The sequence below is a fragment of the Sciurus carolinensis genome, chromosome 8 (genome assembly GCF_902686445.1).
Source record: "Sciurus carolinensis chromosome 8, mSciCar1.2, whole genome shotgun sequence".
NCBI lineage: Eukaryota > Metazoa > Chordata > Mammalia > Rodentia > Sciuridae > Sciurus > Sciurus carolinensis.
Window position 1 is genome coordinate 105,411,277 of NC_062220.1, and position 18,786 is coordinate 105,430,062.

The 18,786-nt window shown below is 43.8% G+C and overlaps 1 protein-coding gene and 1 pseudogene across 1 annotated transcript in view; both read right to left on the minus strand.

The window, feature by feature from the left end:
- Positions 1–13,575, minus strand: part of Pkd1l1 (polycystin 1 like 1, transient receptor potential channel interacting) — a 141,763-nt gene extending 128,188 nt beyond the window's left edge. The window contains exons 1-2 of the mRNA XM_047562147.1: positions 13,500–13,575; positions 12,591–12,693 (exon numbers count right to left, since the gene is read on the minus strand). Coding sequence (XP_047418103.1) covers positions 12,591–12,693; positions 13,500–13,575 — 179 coding nt within the window. The remainder of the gene's footprint in view (positions 1–12,590; positions 12,694–13,499) is intronic.
- A 4,357-nt stretch (positions 13,576–17,932) lies between these two features.
- LOC124991381 (translation machinery-associated protein 16-like) lies at positions 17,933–18,746 on the minus strand (annotated as a pseudogene).
- Positions 18,747–18,786: the final 40 nt, after the last annotated feature.

Here is an 18,786-nt window from a genome sequence, read left to right on the forward strand (position 1 = left end):
ACAGCAAGAACAGGAGTACCCTACCATGGCCTCCCAGGGCAGGGCCTGGGCTGATCCTGGTCATTTCTGAAAATGTCAAACCCAGGAAAGAGGCAGCTCCATCTGTGAATGCTGACAGGTAAGAGGAGCTGGTCAGCAACAGAGAGGATCCACAGAGCCACGGAAGTCTCCAGGTTCCCCTTCTAGCTATTATTTCTCTCTGCAGTTCTCACAACTTCAGGACTTTCTATAGATTTTATTATTTCACAGAAGATAGTGTCTAACACAATTTTAAGGCCCAAGATTTATCTTCCAACTCTAGCTATTTGCATGAAATATCCAGAATGAACACACAGACACAGTAGGCATGTTGGTGGTTTCCAGAGGTGAGGGGACGAGGGGCCGGAAGTGACTGCTTAATGAGTAACAGGTCTCCTTTTGGGGTGAAGTGCTCTGAAATAGACAGTGGTGACAGTGGCACAATATTGTGAATGTACTAAATGCCACAAAATTACACACTTTAAAATTGTTCAGTGGCTCTTGGGGGGCTGAGGCAGGAAGATCACAGGTTTGAGTCCAGCCTCTGCAACTTAGTGAAGTCCTGTATCAAAGCGAAAAACAAAGAGGGCTGGGGATGTAGCTCAATGGTACAGCACTCCTGAGTTCGATTCTCAGTAATTGCCCTCCAAAAAATTGTTAAATGGTTTTTAAAAAGAGAGAAAAAAGAAAAAAAAAAAAGAGGAAATTATCTGTCATACCTCACACTAAATAAGAACACCAGCTATGAAAATATTAATAAACTCTCTGAGGACTATTGAAGTTCTAAGTTAGATGATAGCCTCCTAAATTTAGCACAAAAAATATCTCTGAATCCAATCTGATTATCTTTTTAGCTTCATTTTTAAAAACCCAGCTTCTCTCCATACATTTTATTTCAAATATGCATTAACTATTTTAGACCTGATGAGATGTATTTACTCCTTTTATGTTGGGACTAGAATATTGAATTTGTTTCTTAGCTACATCACACTTAACCTACCAACTATGATTTTAATTTATTATAATCAGTTCCACCAATAACAAGCACTCTTCAAATCCTCTGGAAGTTAAAAAGACATATTTGGTTTTCTCTTGCAGCAGAAGGATTTTTAAAACTCCATGCAGAATCTTAACTTCATAGGAAATGAATGATCCTGTAACTGAGCCCCATCAATAAATTGCCCTGGATCATGACCCCATGTGGTCTTCACTTGAGGGTGGACTGGTGGTCCCACTGAGGCTATGGTGTTACACCACCTGCAATTCCCCTCAGTGCTTGACAAGGATTCCGCTGAGTAATAAACATGTTTGCAAAGTCTCATCTCGTTGGGAATTCGGTTGCGGGCTTTCCTTCCTTGCTTGCTTAATATGTGTAGGTTTACTTTTAATATTTTATGTGTTTTCCCTGAAAACAGGGGTCTTAACAGAACCAGGGTTAAAATATAAAAACCAGACTTCTAATGGAACAGTGATTTCAAATTTAGTCATTTGTAATGAAACTCTGAGTAACCAAGAATGCTATGAGAAAATACAAAAACAGATTCTAGCTGCCGATCCCCTGTTGACTACTCTCAGATGACCTGAAGCACGTAGGCAAATAACTCCAACCCCATCAGGAAGGATTAACAGGAACGGAAGAAATAAAGGGAAAAAAACAGGGTTCCTTAATGTTAAGTTCACACAGTATAAGATGATATCATATTATTGTTAGCTTAAACCGCCTAGCATTTATTAACCACAGCAGTAGTCACACGACTGACGTTTACTCAACCCTGCTAAACTTGCTTTACCTTTATGATTAGTTAAATATTAATATATCTTATTGTTTACTTATAGGTTATCACAAGTAAACAATTACTAAGAATAATTAGAATACTTCATTGTCTAGTTTAGTACTGATTATACAAAATATTTTTGTTTTTCTCCTTGTGACCTTTTCCTGTTCTGAAAAAACATGTGTAACTGCCTACCTTTTAATGTATAAAAAGTTGGCTGGGAAAAATAAAATTTAGAACTTAGCATCCATTCCTTGAGTCTGTGTTGCTTTGTTCTCTACCACGCTGATGCCTACTCCCTCACCTGAGACCACTACGACCCCTGCTAGGGCTGGACCCTGGCACTATGGAAAGCAAACTGCCAGAGAGCAGTCAGCAGGAACTAGAGAGCCCCCCAATGCACATGTCCCAGTATTGAGACCTCTAGGACTCTGATGTCTTCAGAATGCTGATGGTCAAATCCTGAAAGCATCCATCTGTGCTGACAGCTGAGGTCCAGGTGGTGGGGGGAGGGAGAGGGATGTGTAAAAAGCATTAGGCCCAGAATCATGGCAGACGTATCCTGTTAGAATCTTTACAGGTAGAGCTTGGGTACTGTTTGATTTGGTCTTGTGAGAAACAGAAAGTTCAGTGGTCCAGTTTCAGAATATAGTATTTAGCCCTAAATGGGATGTGAGATTCACCTGAATGGTAGCCATTTTAATTATAGCCCTTCCCTTTGTCCTCTCCAATTTTAAAATTAGCTAATTGTGTGAACTGCAACCCCAAGATCTTCCTGTCAGGAAGGGGAAGAGATGCATTAGGGATAAAAGCAGGCAGACTGCCTTCCCAGCTGTACTTGCTAGACAGGTTCAGCAGTGACCCCTCCTGGCAGAAGTAAAGTTTGCCTTGCCCACCCACATCCAACCACCGCCCAGCAGGTGTCTGATTTCTTGCAGTACCTCAGTATTTCTAACAGTCCGTTGATTTTGAAGCTCCACAGGTGACCCTGCATAACAGAGCTTCACCAAGTGCTCAAGAGGCAGGAGGTCTGTTTGCTCTTTGTGTGTAAGTTGCAGGTGGGGACTGGGGGTGGGATGGTTCTGAGTGAGGACCAGGGAAAGTCACCAGATGTAGCTATTTGCATTGTGTAACATGAGAAATGCAAGTCCCTCTTCTTCCATCATTGGACTCAGCAGGTTATCATTAGACATTCACTTTTGCTTAAACATCCTTTCTTGAGAACCCCCCAAATACTTTTTGAACTCTCTTCCTAGCCAGAAGTGACAGCTGAGAATGGAAGAGTTCCCAAATATGAACACTGTGGATTGAATTCAAGTTCATTTTCAATACAAATGCTGTTGGATATACTATCATGAGACAGGGAAAGTCTTGTAACATTGCCTCCATAAAGAATTTGAAGAAATTAACTCCAGAGTAATTTTTCCCAAGGCCAGCAGACCATCTGGGAGCTTCCCAAGAGAGAACTGGCTCCCTGGAATTTGAAGAACAAAAGCACCAATTGAGGTTGATTTTGGAGTCAAAGCCATTCTTGGTTAAAAGTAGATCAGGTGGTTTTGCTCTTCTTCCTGCCCCACGTCCAGGATGGCAACCACCCTCCACCTTCTCTGTCCCTAGGACCTCCCCTGCATTCTCATTTCCATTGACTTCCAGGATCTGTCCCCTTCCTCAGGTTTTTAGAGCCCAGCTCTTTCAGTCCTTCTGACAAACAGGTCTCAATGAACTCCTATACCTTCAGGTAGCCAGAACTTTATTAATAGGGACTTCAAAGAGCTCCCCACATCCCTCAAAGAAAACAGGCTTCCTGTGCTCTCAGCTGCTAGCAGTGTTGCCTGGTAGGAGCATTCTGAGAGGCACCCCCACCCCCCACCCTAGGGACTGGACCCCACCCTGCCAGAGGGATGGCCTTACTCCCCACCTGGGGAACAGCCTGAGAAAGAAATTTGGGAATCCAGGGAGAGATACTGAGTCTCAGAGAAAGAGTCCTCGAACCATTAAAATACAGGAAACACACATAAAACACTGAAATGCAGAAAGTGCCCATGAATAGTCGCAACTCCTGAGAGACCCAGCCCTCAACCTACACCCATGCCCTTGTCTGTAAGAGTAACAGGAGGGCAATGCACAAATGCAGGGAAAACCAGCACAAATTGTGTAACTCCACCCTGCCTGCACCTCAAGTCAGTTCCCAGCAACTGTCCCTCTACAAATATTAATGCCCAACACCAGGGGTTGCTGTTTCTCCCTCTCAAGATAGTTCACATTCTCCCTTGAGTGCATATTCTTTGCTTTTTTCCAGACACACACTCTCTCTCAATCTCTCTCTCTCTCCACTCCCTTTGTGGATTGAACCCAGGGGTGCTATATCCAGTCCTTATTTTTTATTTTGGGATAGAGCCTTGCTAAGTTGCTAAGGCTGGCCTTCAATTTGTTATCCTCTTGCCTCAGCCTCCTCCTGAGTTGCTGACCTCTCTCTCTCTTGAGTTTGCCTCCATTCTCCCTTGAAAGTATAACTACTTTTCTAAATAAACTTCTGTCTATGCCTTTCACTGGTACGTGCTGAAATTCTTTTCTATCTCCTATGCTAAGATCCCCACTGGTCCTGAGTAAAATTCCCCTTTCTCTCTGGGAATTCCTAGGACCATTCTTCAGAGACATCTCTTCTTCCATAACAGCCCCACTCCCCACCTGAGGCACAGCCCCATTCTCCATCTGAGGGACAGTTCCACCTCTCACCTGAGGGACAGCTCCATTCTCCACCTGAGTTGTAGTCCCCCTCCCCTGGGCTGAGGCAGCCTCCTCTACACTTCCTGTCCCTGGAGCTACATTCTGGATGTCACCACAGAACGAAAGCTCTATGACTTAAGCTTGCTTCCTGGGCACAAACATGCATGATGGGAAGACAGTGCCTGATAAACTGCTGGAATACAGAGGCTTTCTGAGCTGCACCATGCACACGTACTGTTCTCAGGAAGAAAAACACTTACATTTCCCCAGACACGGTAGCAGCTCAATGTAAGGCACACCTTATCCCTGGAAGCCCGTGGTAGTAGCTTCTGGAATGTGAAGTTTCCTGCCGTCCCTTTCAGAGCACAGGTAGGACAGCTGCACTGCTCACTGGAATTTGCATGGGTATCTAGAGAAGGAGAAAAGCATATTTGGAGAATGGCAAAATGCAGGGAGGTGAGAGCAGAGACAGACTTGCCCTCTACGTAAGGTCAAGACTGCCCTGGACTTATATATAGGCCGATTATGAAGACGTGAATCCTTGGGATACACGCTGACCATTGCTCTCTCCTGTTTTCTGCTTTTCCTTTCTCTTCTTGCTTTCTACAGCACCTTAGGTGTGACACCGTAGGCAATGTCAGGAAGGCACAACCACTGGCTGCACTGGCAGGAATGTCTCTTCCAGAAACACACTGACAGTCCAACACTAAAGTGACGAGGGCAAAGGAGTCCCAACTCAGGGTCATGTAGGTAAGGGGAGGAAACCACAATCAAGAGGAACTGTGGAAGGTCGGTTGGGCAAACAGGAAAAGCAATGAGGATGTCCCAAAATTTAAAGCTAGGATGTGCAAGCAAGGAAGACAGGGGCCAGCCTCCACCTCGTAGGGAGCTGTTGCATTCTATGCCTGTGGAGAGCAGATGAAAGAAGATCTGAACCCACCCACGTTCAAAGGCATTCGTAGTACCATTTTACTTGTGTGAGTATTTGAATCTGTTCATCATCAAAGTTAAAGAAAAATGTTTCTGCTTGAGCTGGCCCTGCCCAAAACCACCCTGGATGAGAAGCCAGGCAGCGTCCCTGGTGCACGAGCTGCCCTCTCTGCAGTCTGCTTCTTCCCTCACAGAGTCCTTGTCCCCAGAGCAGGAGGGTGGGAGGTGGAACTGAAGAAGGGAGGGGAGTACAGTGCTGTTGTTCTGTGTGACCCTGGATCCTAAAAGGAAACCCATAGGTCTCTGCCCCTTTAACCCCAGCCTCTTACATGGACCAGAGGCCCTCAAAGGGGGAGGAAACTGGAGCTCTGCTTTTGAGGCAGGTGAAAGGGTTAAACTGGACAGGCAGGAAACTTGGGCTCCTTCAAGGTCAGCTTTCTGTGTAGCAGGTCTGAGAAAATACAGACACAAGCCAGGCCTCTTCAAGGTCAGGCAAACTCCTGTGTGAGCCAAAGACCTAGCTGAGAATGAGTCATCTGCTGCCTAGTACCCAGACCCCGCCCCCACCTCACCACCAACAAAAGGCATGGTAACCCGAATGGAGAAGGGGTGCATGAAGAGCTTGTGGACACTGGGTGCCTTACCCAGGACTGGGGAGGGGTCTAGCTCCCTTAACCCTATAGATCTATATAAACCCCTAGACCATAGTCACTCTGTGGCTTCCCTTCCTTGGGACCCTTCCCCTTTGGGAACTCTGCTTTCTTTCTTTCAGTTACTCTAATAAATCCTGTTACTTTGCTCTCACTCTTGTATCTATGAATTTCATTCTTGGAATTTTCAATACAAAGAATCCAGTCCCAGGCTCCATGGTACACTTTGAGTGGCAAGTTTGGAGCTGCACCAGGGCAGGGCAGGGCCAGGTCAATAGAGGGCAATGCTTCAAATGCCTTAGTTTCAGGGTACCAGTTGGACAAAACCACAGGTTGTCAGTTTTCTCCCAGTTTTCCAGGACACTCAAATTTCTAGAACAATGTTGAATTCAATTTAAACTTTTGGAGTCAGTGTTACAATTTACTGTCAAGAATCCAGTGTATTAATATCTGGTGATAATAAAAACTGAAGATAAAAACTTAAGGCTATGATCCGGAGGGTTCTTTAAAAGTAATTTAGGAGTTGGATTCAGCTGCCAACCACAGGATGGATGTGCCAGCTCAGGTATGAAATCATTTCTTGAACTGGATATACCCATGGGGGAAAATATTTAGAAAATGTTTTGGAATGAATTAGAATAGTAAATTTCCTTTTGTGTCTCCAAAAGCGATCAGTCTTCAAAGTTACTGTGCTTCAGTGATGTGAAGAAAAGTCTGACCTGTTAAAACAAGTTGACATGTCCCTGACATTTTCTTTAAAAATTTAAAATTAGTATTTTTATAGCTCCTCTTATCTATGAAATGCATAATCTAAGTTAAAACTCAAAAAATTATTTCTACTTAAAGGAATATTGGGAATTAAGTCTCAGGTAACTTTTTAAATTATTATCATATTAAAAATTAACACTTGAATCTGGGAATGTAGTTCTGTGGTAGAATACTTGCCTAGCATGCTGAAGGCCCTGGGTTCTATCCTCAATACTGAAAAAAAAAAAAAAAAAACCTCAAAATAAAATTTAAAAACTGGAAGTATTCTCTTTGTGTGAAGGAGGAACAAGAACAGTCCCCGCTCCCACCCTCCGTCCCACACACTCACATACGCATGGAACCTCTTAGAACGTGAGTATTCCCCTCACTGGTCTCTGGAGGCCCCACTGTAGACACAGGGGTTCTTGTGGTTGGCCTCCGTATCCCTCCTGGAGCAGGTCTGAGGGGTGCCCCAGAGAAGGAGTTAAAAATACACAACCCTGGCATATTGACTGTTAAATTAAAAGCTCTGAAAAACCACAAGTGCAAGATCACTGTTATCTTCATTCTGTTTCTTAAAAGCAGAAGATGAAATTCCCATGTGAAAGATGCCCTACCTATGCAAGAAATAAAAGCAACATTCATATCACCAAGGACAGGATGTTAAGGGCAAGAGAATCCCATACAAACAGGCTTGTTAAACTAACCCTTATCTTCCTAGTCTTCCTCAACAACCTTGGCCTTATCACATTTCCAAAGTTTGCCATTCTCTGTCCAACCAAATATGGAAGTTACCAACTCTAACTCCTTCTCTGGGTCTTCATTTTCTTATGAGGGCTCCCAGGACACATAAAAGTTATATAAAATACATTTGTAAGTTTTTCCCATTAATCTCTTTTAGACCAGTTTATTTGTGGGCCCAGAGGATGGAGGTGAAGTTTTGCTGCTCCTATATCAGTAACCCATGTCTACTAAAATCTCCACCCCACTTGTGGTAAAGGGGAATCCCCAGGGGAAGAACTGAGCCCACAGGCTTATGTTCAGACATGTGCTGCAAACCCTAAGGCCACCTCCCACCATGGGTGATACTGCACAGGCTGCTTGGTCTCCTCATGTAGGGAGGGGATTAAAACCCTCCAGCCTGTGGTACCCATGGGATTCTGTGGCCATGCCCCTTTCCCAAGGACTCACCTACTTTCCCTCTGCTATACAGAGGGCTGAGGCTGTAGCTGCAGAGAAGAAGACCTCCATTCTCCTGAGCCCCTATAGGGACCTGGCCACACCATGAAAGGTAGCAAGCATCCTGGAGACACCTGAAGGGGTGGGAATAAACAAAGGGCAATTAATTTAAACACCATTGTTTAATCACAACCATCTTTTGGCCCATCCCTATTTCTGTCACACATTTATTAAGCACAAAATTGGCTGCCATACAAATGAGGAGCAACTTGCTTCTTGGTGCACTTGTTCTTCCAAATTTGAGGGTTGTTTTCCAGAGTTCACAGAAATTCAGTCCCCACCTGACTGTCAAAAGCAACTTCACAGCTGGCATGGTCGTGTACGCCTGTAATGCCAGCGACTTGGGAGGCTGAGGCAGGAGGATCACAAGTTTGAGATCAAACTCAGCAACTTAGTACAGAATTTAAATTTTTTTTAATTAAAAAAAAATAAAGGAGATTAGGAATGTAGCTCAGTGGTAGAGTGCCTTTGGGTTTAATTTCCAGCCTCATCTGTTTTCTCCAGATCTGTCAGCCTCCATCTGTTTTCCAGCTATCCCCAGACCTGGACTGCTCAGATGCCAAGAGCTGGCCCTTATACTAAGCCCTAACAACCCAACCCTTCCAGGACGTCACTTGCTCCTGAGATAGGATGGAAAAATAAGGATAGGTAGAAAGGAGACACTTAAAGAAAAATAGAGGGACTCAAGCTTTAAATAGGAAAGCTCGTGAACACCTTCACTTTCACCCCTCAGGCCTATTTTCCTCTAGGTCTAAATTCTTAAAAGGGTCAATAAATCTTATAGTTTATAAGTCCTGTTAATTAGTGCCTACATACGTTGTTAGTTTACAAAGTGTATTTTTAGACTGATTCTTAAAAGCCTAGAGAGAGAGAGATTGTTGAAGGCCCATGATATGCTGCTGCCAAGTGCTATGTATTAACTAGATCGTGTCGACTGGAAGATTCTGAAAAGAACCAGACCACTGTGGCTAGCTCTGGGATCCACAATCAAAGAAACAGAGCTCATTAGCCTGATACCAACCCCTTATATTTTTCATGTTTGCCTTGTACAAGGTTTCCTTTAAAATAAGAAGCCGGAGACCCCCAGAGCATCACTCCTGAGTGTCTGTACTCCTCCCTAGAGGGCAAATCCTGCTCTTTTGCTTGCTTTCCTGAATAAGTCTCCCTGCTTTCCTAAACAGTCTCTACTTGGGTCTCTTGTGATGAAATTCCTTTCTGTGGTCCAAGTAAAAAACCTGCCAGGGCAGAGTTGAAGTCCCCCTTTCCCTTCTGGGACCTCTTCGGACCTCATCCGGTGACATTCCCACCTTATGCTTCACCTTCCCTTGTTCTTGCAGTTCGCTCTCAGCCTGAGGCCACATCCTTCTAACTCTGCATGAACCGGGCAGGCTGTAGACAGGAAGTGTCCAGTCCACGGTCATGTGGATGCACAAGGTCACAGACACAGCAGGGCACTCCCTGACATCCTCTTGGAGAGGCTGCTGTCATTTGGATCTCGTGTCTCCCAAAGACCAGTGTGTTGAAGTCTTGTTCCTCAGAGTGGCACAATGGAGAGGCAGTGGAACCTTTGAGAAGTGGGGCCTTTGAGGTCCTCGGGTCATTGGGGGTGTGTCCTCAACGGGGACAGTGGGACCCAGGTCTCTTTCTGGCTTTCTCACTTCCTGGTCATGAGGTGAGGGGTTTTGCTCTGCAATGTGCTCCCTTCCCTGATGTGCTGCCTAAAATCAACTGGGCCAACTGATTAGGGACTGGGACCTCCAAAACTGAGCCTGAACAAACTTTCTCTTTATAAATTGGTTATTTCAGTGCCTACTTAAGGCAACAGAAAGTCAACACAGAGTTCAAGTGCAAATTACTTTGTAAGATGGGATTGTGGAGGCCCAGGTGGTTGAGATAATTTGGCCAAGTTCATACCAAGTAGTAAGTGGCAGCACCAACATTTACACTGGTTCTCAAGCACCCAAAGCCAATACCAGGTCCATGGCATCTTCCACCCATGCTTCCTGCAGGTTCCTCAAGAGTTCAAGTTGTAGCACACAGTCAGCCCCCTGGGGGTTCTCTGCCCTGGTACAATGGTGCTGACTTCTCTGGGCTTCCTTAGGCCTTGGCAGAGTCTGCTACTCTCATGCTCACTAGATAGTTGTCAGCACTAGGTCCTTAGTCCTTGCCCTCCAGGCTCTGGCTCCTCAAAGCCTGGATAATCTCTATCTGGCACTCAGACAACAACCTTACAAAGATTCGTGTACAGAAAATGAAATATCCCTGAACTCAGATGCAGGTTCCCTGGGTTCTGATCTTAGACAGAAACTGATGGTGTGATTTGGGTTTCTCATCCATGCCAGCTCCTAACTACATAACAGGGCTGCAATGGAGCAATGGAAACCTCTGCACATCTCTTGTTTCCACGTGGGCCATTGTGCCCATGTAAAATACAGACCCCAACATCTACCTTTTCCTAGACAGAGCAGTTACTCCACCTCTCTGACAGGCTCTTCCTCCTTGTCCTCCTCATCCTGCTCCATAGATGGGAATACAGGAACCAACTTCATAAGGCTTCTGCCAGGACTATCATTCTAGTTGAAATTGGCTAACTGTGCTAAGTGTTCAGTGACAGGTGTGTGTTATCCTTGTTTTAAGATGCTAGGTTCCACCTCTCCCAGTAGATGCATTCAGTTTTGCAGTATTTTTAATCTCTATCTGGGATGTCTATGAAATCTAGAAGACAAATTTTAATTTCAGCAAGGCTTCTACGAAGAAAAAATTGGGTAGTTCCAATTTTTACAAGCTTGGTTCTTGATGCAATAACCAAGAAGCTGCCACTAGAGGGCAGACGAGCACCTTGCATATTTAAAGAGAGCTCACTAAGCTCTACAAGCTCCTGAATAATTCCAAGAATTTTCTTGTCTTCCCCTAAGTGTGCTTAAGTTCCAAAGGCCAGGGAAATGAGAAAAAGAAAAAAACAGAAATTGTAAAACTTTAGAAACATGAAATTATACTACCCAAACTGAAGGATTTCTGCAGGGATCTGGAAAATATATAAAACTAAGGGAAGGGCCAACCTAATTTCTATCCATTCTGTGGATCCTATAGGCCACAGATGAGAGACTGCTCATCTACTACTAACAATAAAGGGATAATCCCTTATGATTCCTTGACCGATGACAGTGAATGTCAAATACGCCAATCAAGGCTTTGGGTGTTGGAAGGAGGAAGTGAATTGGGGATAAAAGGAAAGGTAATTTTTAAAAATCAAGAAAAAAATCTGTAGTTGAAATTGGTCAATCTTTGGCAGCGGCAACAAAATACAAAGAAATTTCCAAGTATATATGTGGCCAACCCAACGACCTGCCTGTCAGGCCTAACTGTCTTGACCATGGGTTGCCTTGGTTTCCTTAGTAAAATGATGGAAGGATGAAGAAGCAAACAGTACAGTAAACAAGACCAGAAGGCAAACGTTTACCAGGGCTGTCATTTCACCTGTTGTCTGCAAGAACCTCATGTAGTATACAGACCTGACAGCTGTTCAGACTCTCAGGGTAAGAACCCTGAGGGCAAAAAGGTGAAGCGACCTGCCAAGGTCCCAGGCTAGATATAAGGTCACTCAGGCTTGGTGGTCTGACTCAACTTGCAGCAGCGGGGTACCTGCCCACCTGGACAGAGTATATGGCACAGGTATCCATCATGCCTGGTCAGAGGACAGTCATGTCCTACAGCCTGGTCACCCCACTGTCCCAGGCCTGGGGAAGGGAATGTGGAAGACATTAGTTCCATATCTTGCCACCAGTGGAGAGTTAATGGCAGAGTATGGGGTGAGATCACAGGGGCTCAGCCACAGGTCTTATTTCTAACCCCCTTCCCCATACCCTGTGCATACAGAATGCTGTGTTGGGGCTGTGACACTACAAACTCTACCATCAGCTGTCTGCTGGTGACATGATGTGGCAATAACACTGTCCTCTGCTGGCAGCAGGTGGGCCTGGGCATGTGGTGGGCATCTTTGGCAGGAAATATAGTTGGCACTGCTCAGTGATGACAGTGGCCACAGAGGATTCCTCTCAGGTGCCTTCAGGGTTGTATCCAATCCCCAATGCACCTGCTGCTACAGTGGCCCTCATCCTCACCTCCCCACCATAGTAAGCCCAGAATGTCCTTCAGGCCACTTTTCCATGAACAACCCTAAGAATTTTGGGGACCAGAATGTCACACCAGAGCTCAGACCCTCTTGTGGCGGAGAGGTGGGGTGGTGGAAACAAGCAGGGACTTGCCTAATCCTGAGTGTCTACTTTCAGAGTCAATCTTCCTGACATCACAAGCCAATGACAAGTGTCCTACTTGGACCTCTACAAAGTTAAAATTTAATTCCAGGTATGTATAATTCTTCAATCTGGACAACTTCTTTAAAACCACCCCTTACACACTTTTTTTTTTTTTTTAAAGTAAAATATTTCTTTTGAAAGTAACATTTCTGAGTGCATCAAGCCACTGGAGAACAGCACTAGCTCACCTTTCCCGGCCATTGCAAATGCCCTTGGCCTTCGCCGCAGCCATTCCTCGTGCCAGCCAGTCCTGGATACAGCAGTAAGGGTACCAGCATCCTCCGACACCCCCTGGAAGACAGGGAAAGGAGGGACCTCAATACTTCCAACCTCTCTACTGGGACCTCACATCAGGACACATGTCATCCATGGAGAAAAAAATACACTTCAATAATATTTTCCTAATCTGAAACATCTTTTGTATTCCCAATACTTTTAGACAACTTCCTTTTTCTGAGGCATGATTTAGATAGGGATCTTTGTGTGACTGATTGAAACAGATCTCTTCTTACAGGAGAGGCTGTAAATGGAATCAGAGAAATCTGATAATAAAAAGAATAGGACAGGTTCCAGAAGGGGATCCACAGGGCAGACTGGCAGGGAAGAAGCATCCTGGGCTCCCTGTCGGCTCCCACGGGGTGCCTCTTCCTCTACATGAACCCCACGGAGCTGCTTATGGACCCCCTGAGAGCTGCTCTCTGTAGCTCTCAGCCCGTTTCCTCATTTGCGATTCAGAGGGTGGATTATGTCGTCTTGGTTATAAAACATTCTTTTATTTCTTCTTAAAGCATTGGTTAGTTCTTTAATTCTTTACATCAATATTTCATAGAGATTTTTACAAAACTGAGTTTTGTGTTTTACCTAGAAAATGAGATAGTCTCTCTCTCCATTCTAGAATTGTTTGTGAATTTGTATTTAACAGAAGAGAGTGACACCCAGCAGAATGGGAACATTTCGGAGACCCAGCCCCTTCCTTTTCAGATGGGAAAGGGAAGGACACCTGGGAGGATGAGGGCAGATCCTGCAGGTTTGGGCCCTGGGCAAATTTGTCTGTATCCTGTGTTTACTAGGAATTCACTGCAGCTCCTCAGACTGACCAGTGAGTAAAAGACCTGGAGGCCCCATGGTCTGCTCTTCCCAGGACAGTGACTTCCAATCTTCTTTCCCTGCCATGTCAGCACCTCTAATTTTCTCCCCACTGTGTTTGTTGGGTGTAAATCCCGGAGATCTGGGAAAACGTATGCTCTCTGGTTTTGTTAGTGGCATGCTTTTAAATATACTTGTGCCCAAGGACTGACCAGGTGCAAATTGCAATTTGTTTGTAAGCAAACAAAATCTCTATAAAGCCCTGCTGTTTGCTCTGATGCCTTCCTGTCAAATCTAAAGCCTCGTGTCCACAGAGAGTTCCTAAGTAAAGACACCTGCGGTTGGGCCTGCTGGGTTCGCTCCCACATCTGCACATCAGAGACTGATATCCCACCTTGCTCTGTTGCCTCCCCATCCCCACCCAGCCTTGGGGCTGGATGTAATGAGAATGATGACCTAAATTCAGTGTGTGAAGCCAACAGTGCTAACCAAAGACACTGGGAAATAATGACATGGAAAGAAAGTGACATAACTGGGAGAAGAAATGTGACTGCCCAGTCCTGAGAGAGAGCTCCAGGCATTTGGGGCTACTGGAGCTTAAATGAAGTAAATTGAAAATTATCTTCCCCACCATTGACCAATCACAGTCACTCAAATGCAAGGAATCAACAGCAGTAGTAGAGAGCACAACCACCGCCACAGAACGTCCTGGTGGCCTATGCTAGGCTGGGCGGCTGCCTCTCTTTCCTGGCAGTGCTGGGAGCATCCTATCCTCAGAATGGGTACAGCCGGGGAATGGAGATATCCAGTCCTCCACACCCTCTGCCTGGTTCCCCATGACCTGGTCTCTGCTGGGTACTTCATTAGTACAACATGGCGCCCAATACAGAATCAAAGTCACACTGTGTCACTCTTGAGGACAGAGGGACATATCACTTAAGGTTAGACCTGCATGTGATCAAGTGAACTGGAAAACATCATGTGGAGTTCTAGAAATGACTTTAATAAAGGGAGAGAAAGCAATAAGAAAAGAAGTTCTCTTTCTTTGCAAGAAATCAATATACAGGGACAGCTTCCCACTTTTTCCCTTCCCCTTCCTGGGAGAAAGCAGGAAGGAGCCCTGGGAGATCCTTCTGGAAGGCAAAGAATGGAACAGAACTATCCACTCCCCTTTGTCTTGATTCAGTTTAGAACAAAAGCCACCTCCTTAGAATTGTTTTTAAACCACAAACTTTGTATTTCAGATTTCATACTCAATTTTTGATCCTGCTCCCTAAGTAATAATTTACCCAAACTCCACCTTACTGCACACAAAACTTAGGTTGCTTAAGATGCTTATAATTCAAAAGATAAATGGATACTAGAAAATGGGTAACATCGCTTGAAGAGTTTCAACATCTAAGAAAAAGAGCAAACAGGGTTGTTTACAGAATTCAGAGTAGAAAAACAAAAAAAACAAAGAGCAGAAGAAGCAGCTTCTGTTTCAACCTCTGGGGTTCTTCCTGAGATGGAAAGGTGGGAAACTGTTCTCCCACAGGTCCTTACATCTGTGATGTAGTGGATGGCATTTAATGATATTAGGCTGATTTGGGGGAATATGTTTGCAACTCAGATAAGTGCATATGTAAAACATACAGGGTGGGAAATAATTCTAGAATGATGTTTATCATGAGTAGTCAACTTTGCTTCTCATGTCACAAGCCCACGCACCTCGGCACCTTGAGGATACTCTTTAGACAACGAATCTAATCCTTCTATCTGAATCCTTCACAGTAGCCACCCCACCCTCAGCAACACTCAGGGTTCCAACACACAGAGTATCAAACACAGAACCAGGGTTAATATTGGTAATGAAATTGTGGCAAAAAAAAATAAAGGGAAATTGCTAAGATCTTGGTGGAACGTGAAACTTACCGCTCGTTGAGCTGATCCCTGGAGTGGCCTGCACCAAAGAGAAAAGGGGCAAGGCTCCAATTAGCACCCTCCACCCCCATCTCCAGCAAAATGCCCCCATGGGGTCCTCTTGTTCAGCATCCAAATCACAGATGGCTTTGGGTGAATGAGTGCAAGCAGGAGAATGTAGATCTAGAAGGGGGTTTTGATGTGCAGCAGGGACTGGGCTTCTCTTGCCCATGGCCAGAGCAGCAAACCTTCCCAGTTCCCCATCCTCCCACCCCCAGCAACTGGACAATCAGCCAATCATGAGACCTACCTGGGAAACAAACATCCTCCCCAGAGGGGGCCTGAGGTCTTATCCCCTCCCAGCATTTTTCTGAGCTCTTTTCTCTAAGATGAATATGTCCTCAAAGGTGCTAATTTGCAGGGAAAAGCGTGTATGTAAACCATCTTGGAGACTCAACAGTAGCTCCTCTAAGCATGATTATAACGTGACTTTGTAAAAAAAAAATAAATAAATAAAGCTGGGTGCCTTATCATCTGTAATGGAGAGACAACACAGGACTTTGCAGACCATTTTCAAGTTAGTAAAAGCACAATTTTGTACAACTGGAAAAAGGTGGAAACTAAAGATGGAAACTCAGGCTGCGGACTGTAACTCAGTAGTAGAACATGTGTCCAACATGCTCAAGATCTTAGATTCAATTCCCTACACCAGTAAAAAGGGAAAAATGGTAACTGTCTTATACAAATCAAAACTACTTATTGAATTACAAAGGACATCCATCTCTTCTATAATCATGCATGCTTCCCATTGCCTTCAAAATAAAAATATCCATAGCTCAGCCTTATCAAGTAACACCTTGATAAGCTTGCTCCAGATGGTTTTGGTCCTTCAGTCACTTGGCATGTAGGGAGGATGCTGATACCCTGTTCTCTCTGCAAAGTCACAGGCTGCAACTCCACTGGAGAGCTACAGTTATCACAGTACGGTCATCTTTCAGGATTGCAGGGTTCAGTGATCACTTTGATTTATCACTGTTATGAGCTGGGAATGAAATAACTCCCTATGTTATTCAATACATTAAAAAAAAAAAAGCACACCACACCACACACGTTCTCTGGGAGAATTTATTAGGTTCAGAAGCACATATTTTTAATTGGATTTGTGTACAACTCTCTTTATCCTCTTGACTACTGTGCTCAACCCCACCTGCCAGCCTTGCTTCCCTTATCTTTTTGTCTGGAGTGGTTTTTCCACTCCGAATGAACAAGTGTATTTGGTCTGCCACATCATAAATTCTGAATGAGTTCTTCTTGAGAAACCTTTCCTACTAGATCATGCACAGAATATGAGAATATGCAAAGCAGACTCAGGGTAAGTTCCCTTGGTTGGGCATGGCTCCTTTAAGCTTCCCCCTCAGAGTTGGGGTGAAATGGTCACTGTTTCTCCTGCTTACTTTCTGTAACAAAATTCTAATACATCAATGTTTTTCATGACACTTGAAATATTGTTGTATGTCAATTTAACCTTTTAGAAACTTATCACTTTTCACAATGAGAAAGTAGAAAAAATATATATAATCAAAAGGAGCAAGCCTAAATCATTTATTCTGTCAAAAGATAACATACATAAGTGTGGGGATCAACATAATCACAGAGTCCGATTACTTCTGTTTCTAACCTTTACCTCTGGCTCAGGAAAAAATAAATGATAATGCATAATCTATTGATGAATATGAATTCACAACCAAATCCTTCCCCATTTTATAAGCAAAAAAAATTAGGTTTAATGTTTAAGAGAGAAATCAGTTTAATACAAGTTCATTATTATCACAATTTAAGAAATGTCCACAGGAACCTCTTAGAAAACAGGTTATTATCCATTCACCCCATTTGGGAGATTAGGCAAATTTTTCCTACATAATTTCCACATAAGGAAAAAATTGAAAACACATTTTGTCCTCACACATACTACTTCTCCTTTGCATAAAGTTCAGATTAAATGTCTTTAAAAGATCACTTCTGGTATTTGTCCCTCAAGAGCTCATGTACAGGCAGCTTGGTGCCTAGTGTGGCAATGTTAAGAGGTGGTGGTACATTTAACAGGTGGATCTAGTGAGAGGTCATTACTAGCCTCCCTATTCTCTGGTGTCCTGTCTCACCACCCTCCTGCATGGATTGTGATGTCATTCACTATGAAGTGTTATAGCCAGAGGCCCTTGCCAGGGCCGTTCCTTTGGACTTTCACCCTCCAAAACCATGAGCTAAATAAATGTCTTTTCTTAATAAGGAAACTACCTAGCCTTGGGTATTTTATTATAGTAACTGAAACAGACTAATACAACTTATATCTATTTTAGCAACTTAATGTAAATGAAAAGCAACCTTCATTTTTAAATAAAAATCATAACACCATTTTTTAAAACTATTTCAAATGGGACCCTCATTATAAAGGAAAATGAAGTAAATAGCAAATTCTTATTCTTATGTCTAGATAATTATTTACCATAATTAAGTGTGACTTGAAGCTCTCAAATTATTTTCAACTCAAGTAAAGACAATCAAGCTACTGGGGTCATTTCTTCATCTGAGTCATTTGATTCACCTTTTAGTTCCAATTCTTCTAAATTTTTGTCTATAGTTAAAATAGTTTTCCTCTTGTCCTTCTTAGGAACTGCATCTTTAGCACAGAGTTTTCTCATTTTAAAGTTTGGCAATTTCAAAATCCCGTTCCCTAAAAGTTTTCAGATTGTTTGCATTTAAAATGTCTGGAATCTCAAGGCCATATCCTTCACACTGCTGTCGCTCACGCTCCATCTCCATCATCTGCTTGACAACTGCTTCCCGGGAAAAGTGCTGCCTTCCCTGTCTGTCTTTGATGCTGTTCTGTAACTCAAATCTGCCCCAGCTCACTGCTAAATCTATTTAAACACCTTTCAACTAATTTACAAGCATCTTTCTTTAAATACCCCAATTTTTTTGGATCCAGATGATTCTGAAACCACTGTAGTTTTTCACCAATAAGATTGAGACATAAGGCCTTTTTCATTTTTCAACTTTTCTTTTTTTTTTTTTTTTTCCTGTTTGTGGGCCTCTCTCGTAATCTGAGCTGCTTTTCTACTATATGGATGGATGATTTCTCCCCCCCTCCCCCCCCCCCCGTACTGTACTTTTTCCCTTTGGAACTTTAGGTGACAGGGCTCAGGAAAGTGGGAAGAGGCCCACCATGGTGACGTCCAGGAGGCCGTGGGGAGCCTCAGCACTCCACATCCGACAATCACGGACCCAATCCACAGCAGCGAACACCTGCACTCCAGCCCAAACACACGTGGTATGGTGGGAGCCGAGGTGGACCACATTTAGCATTATATTCTTGATTTGACAAGACTGCATACTCCA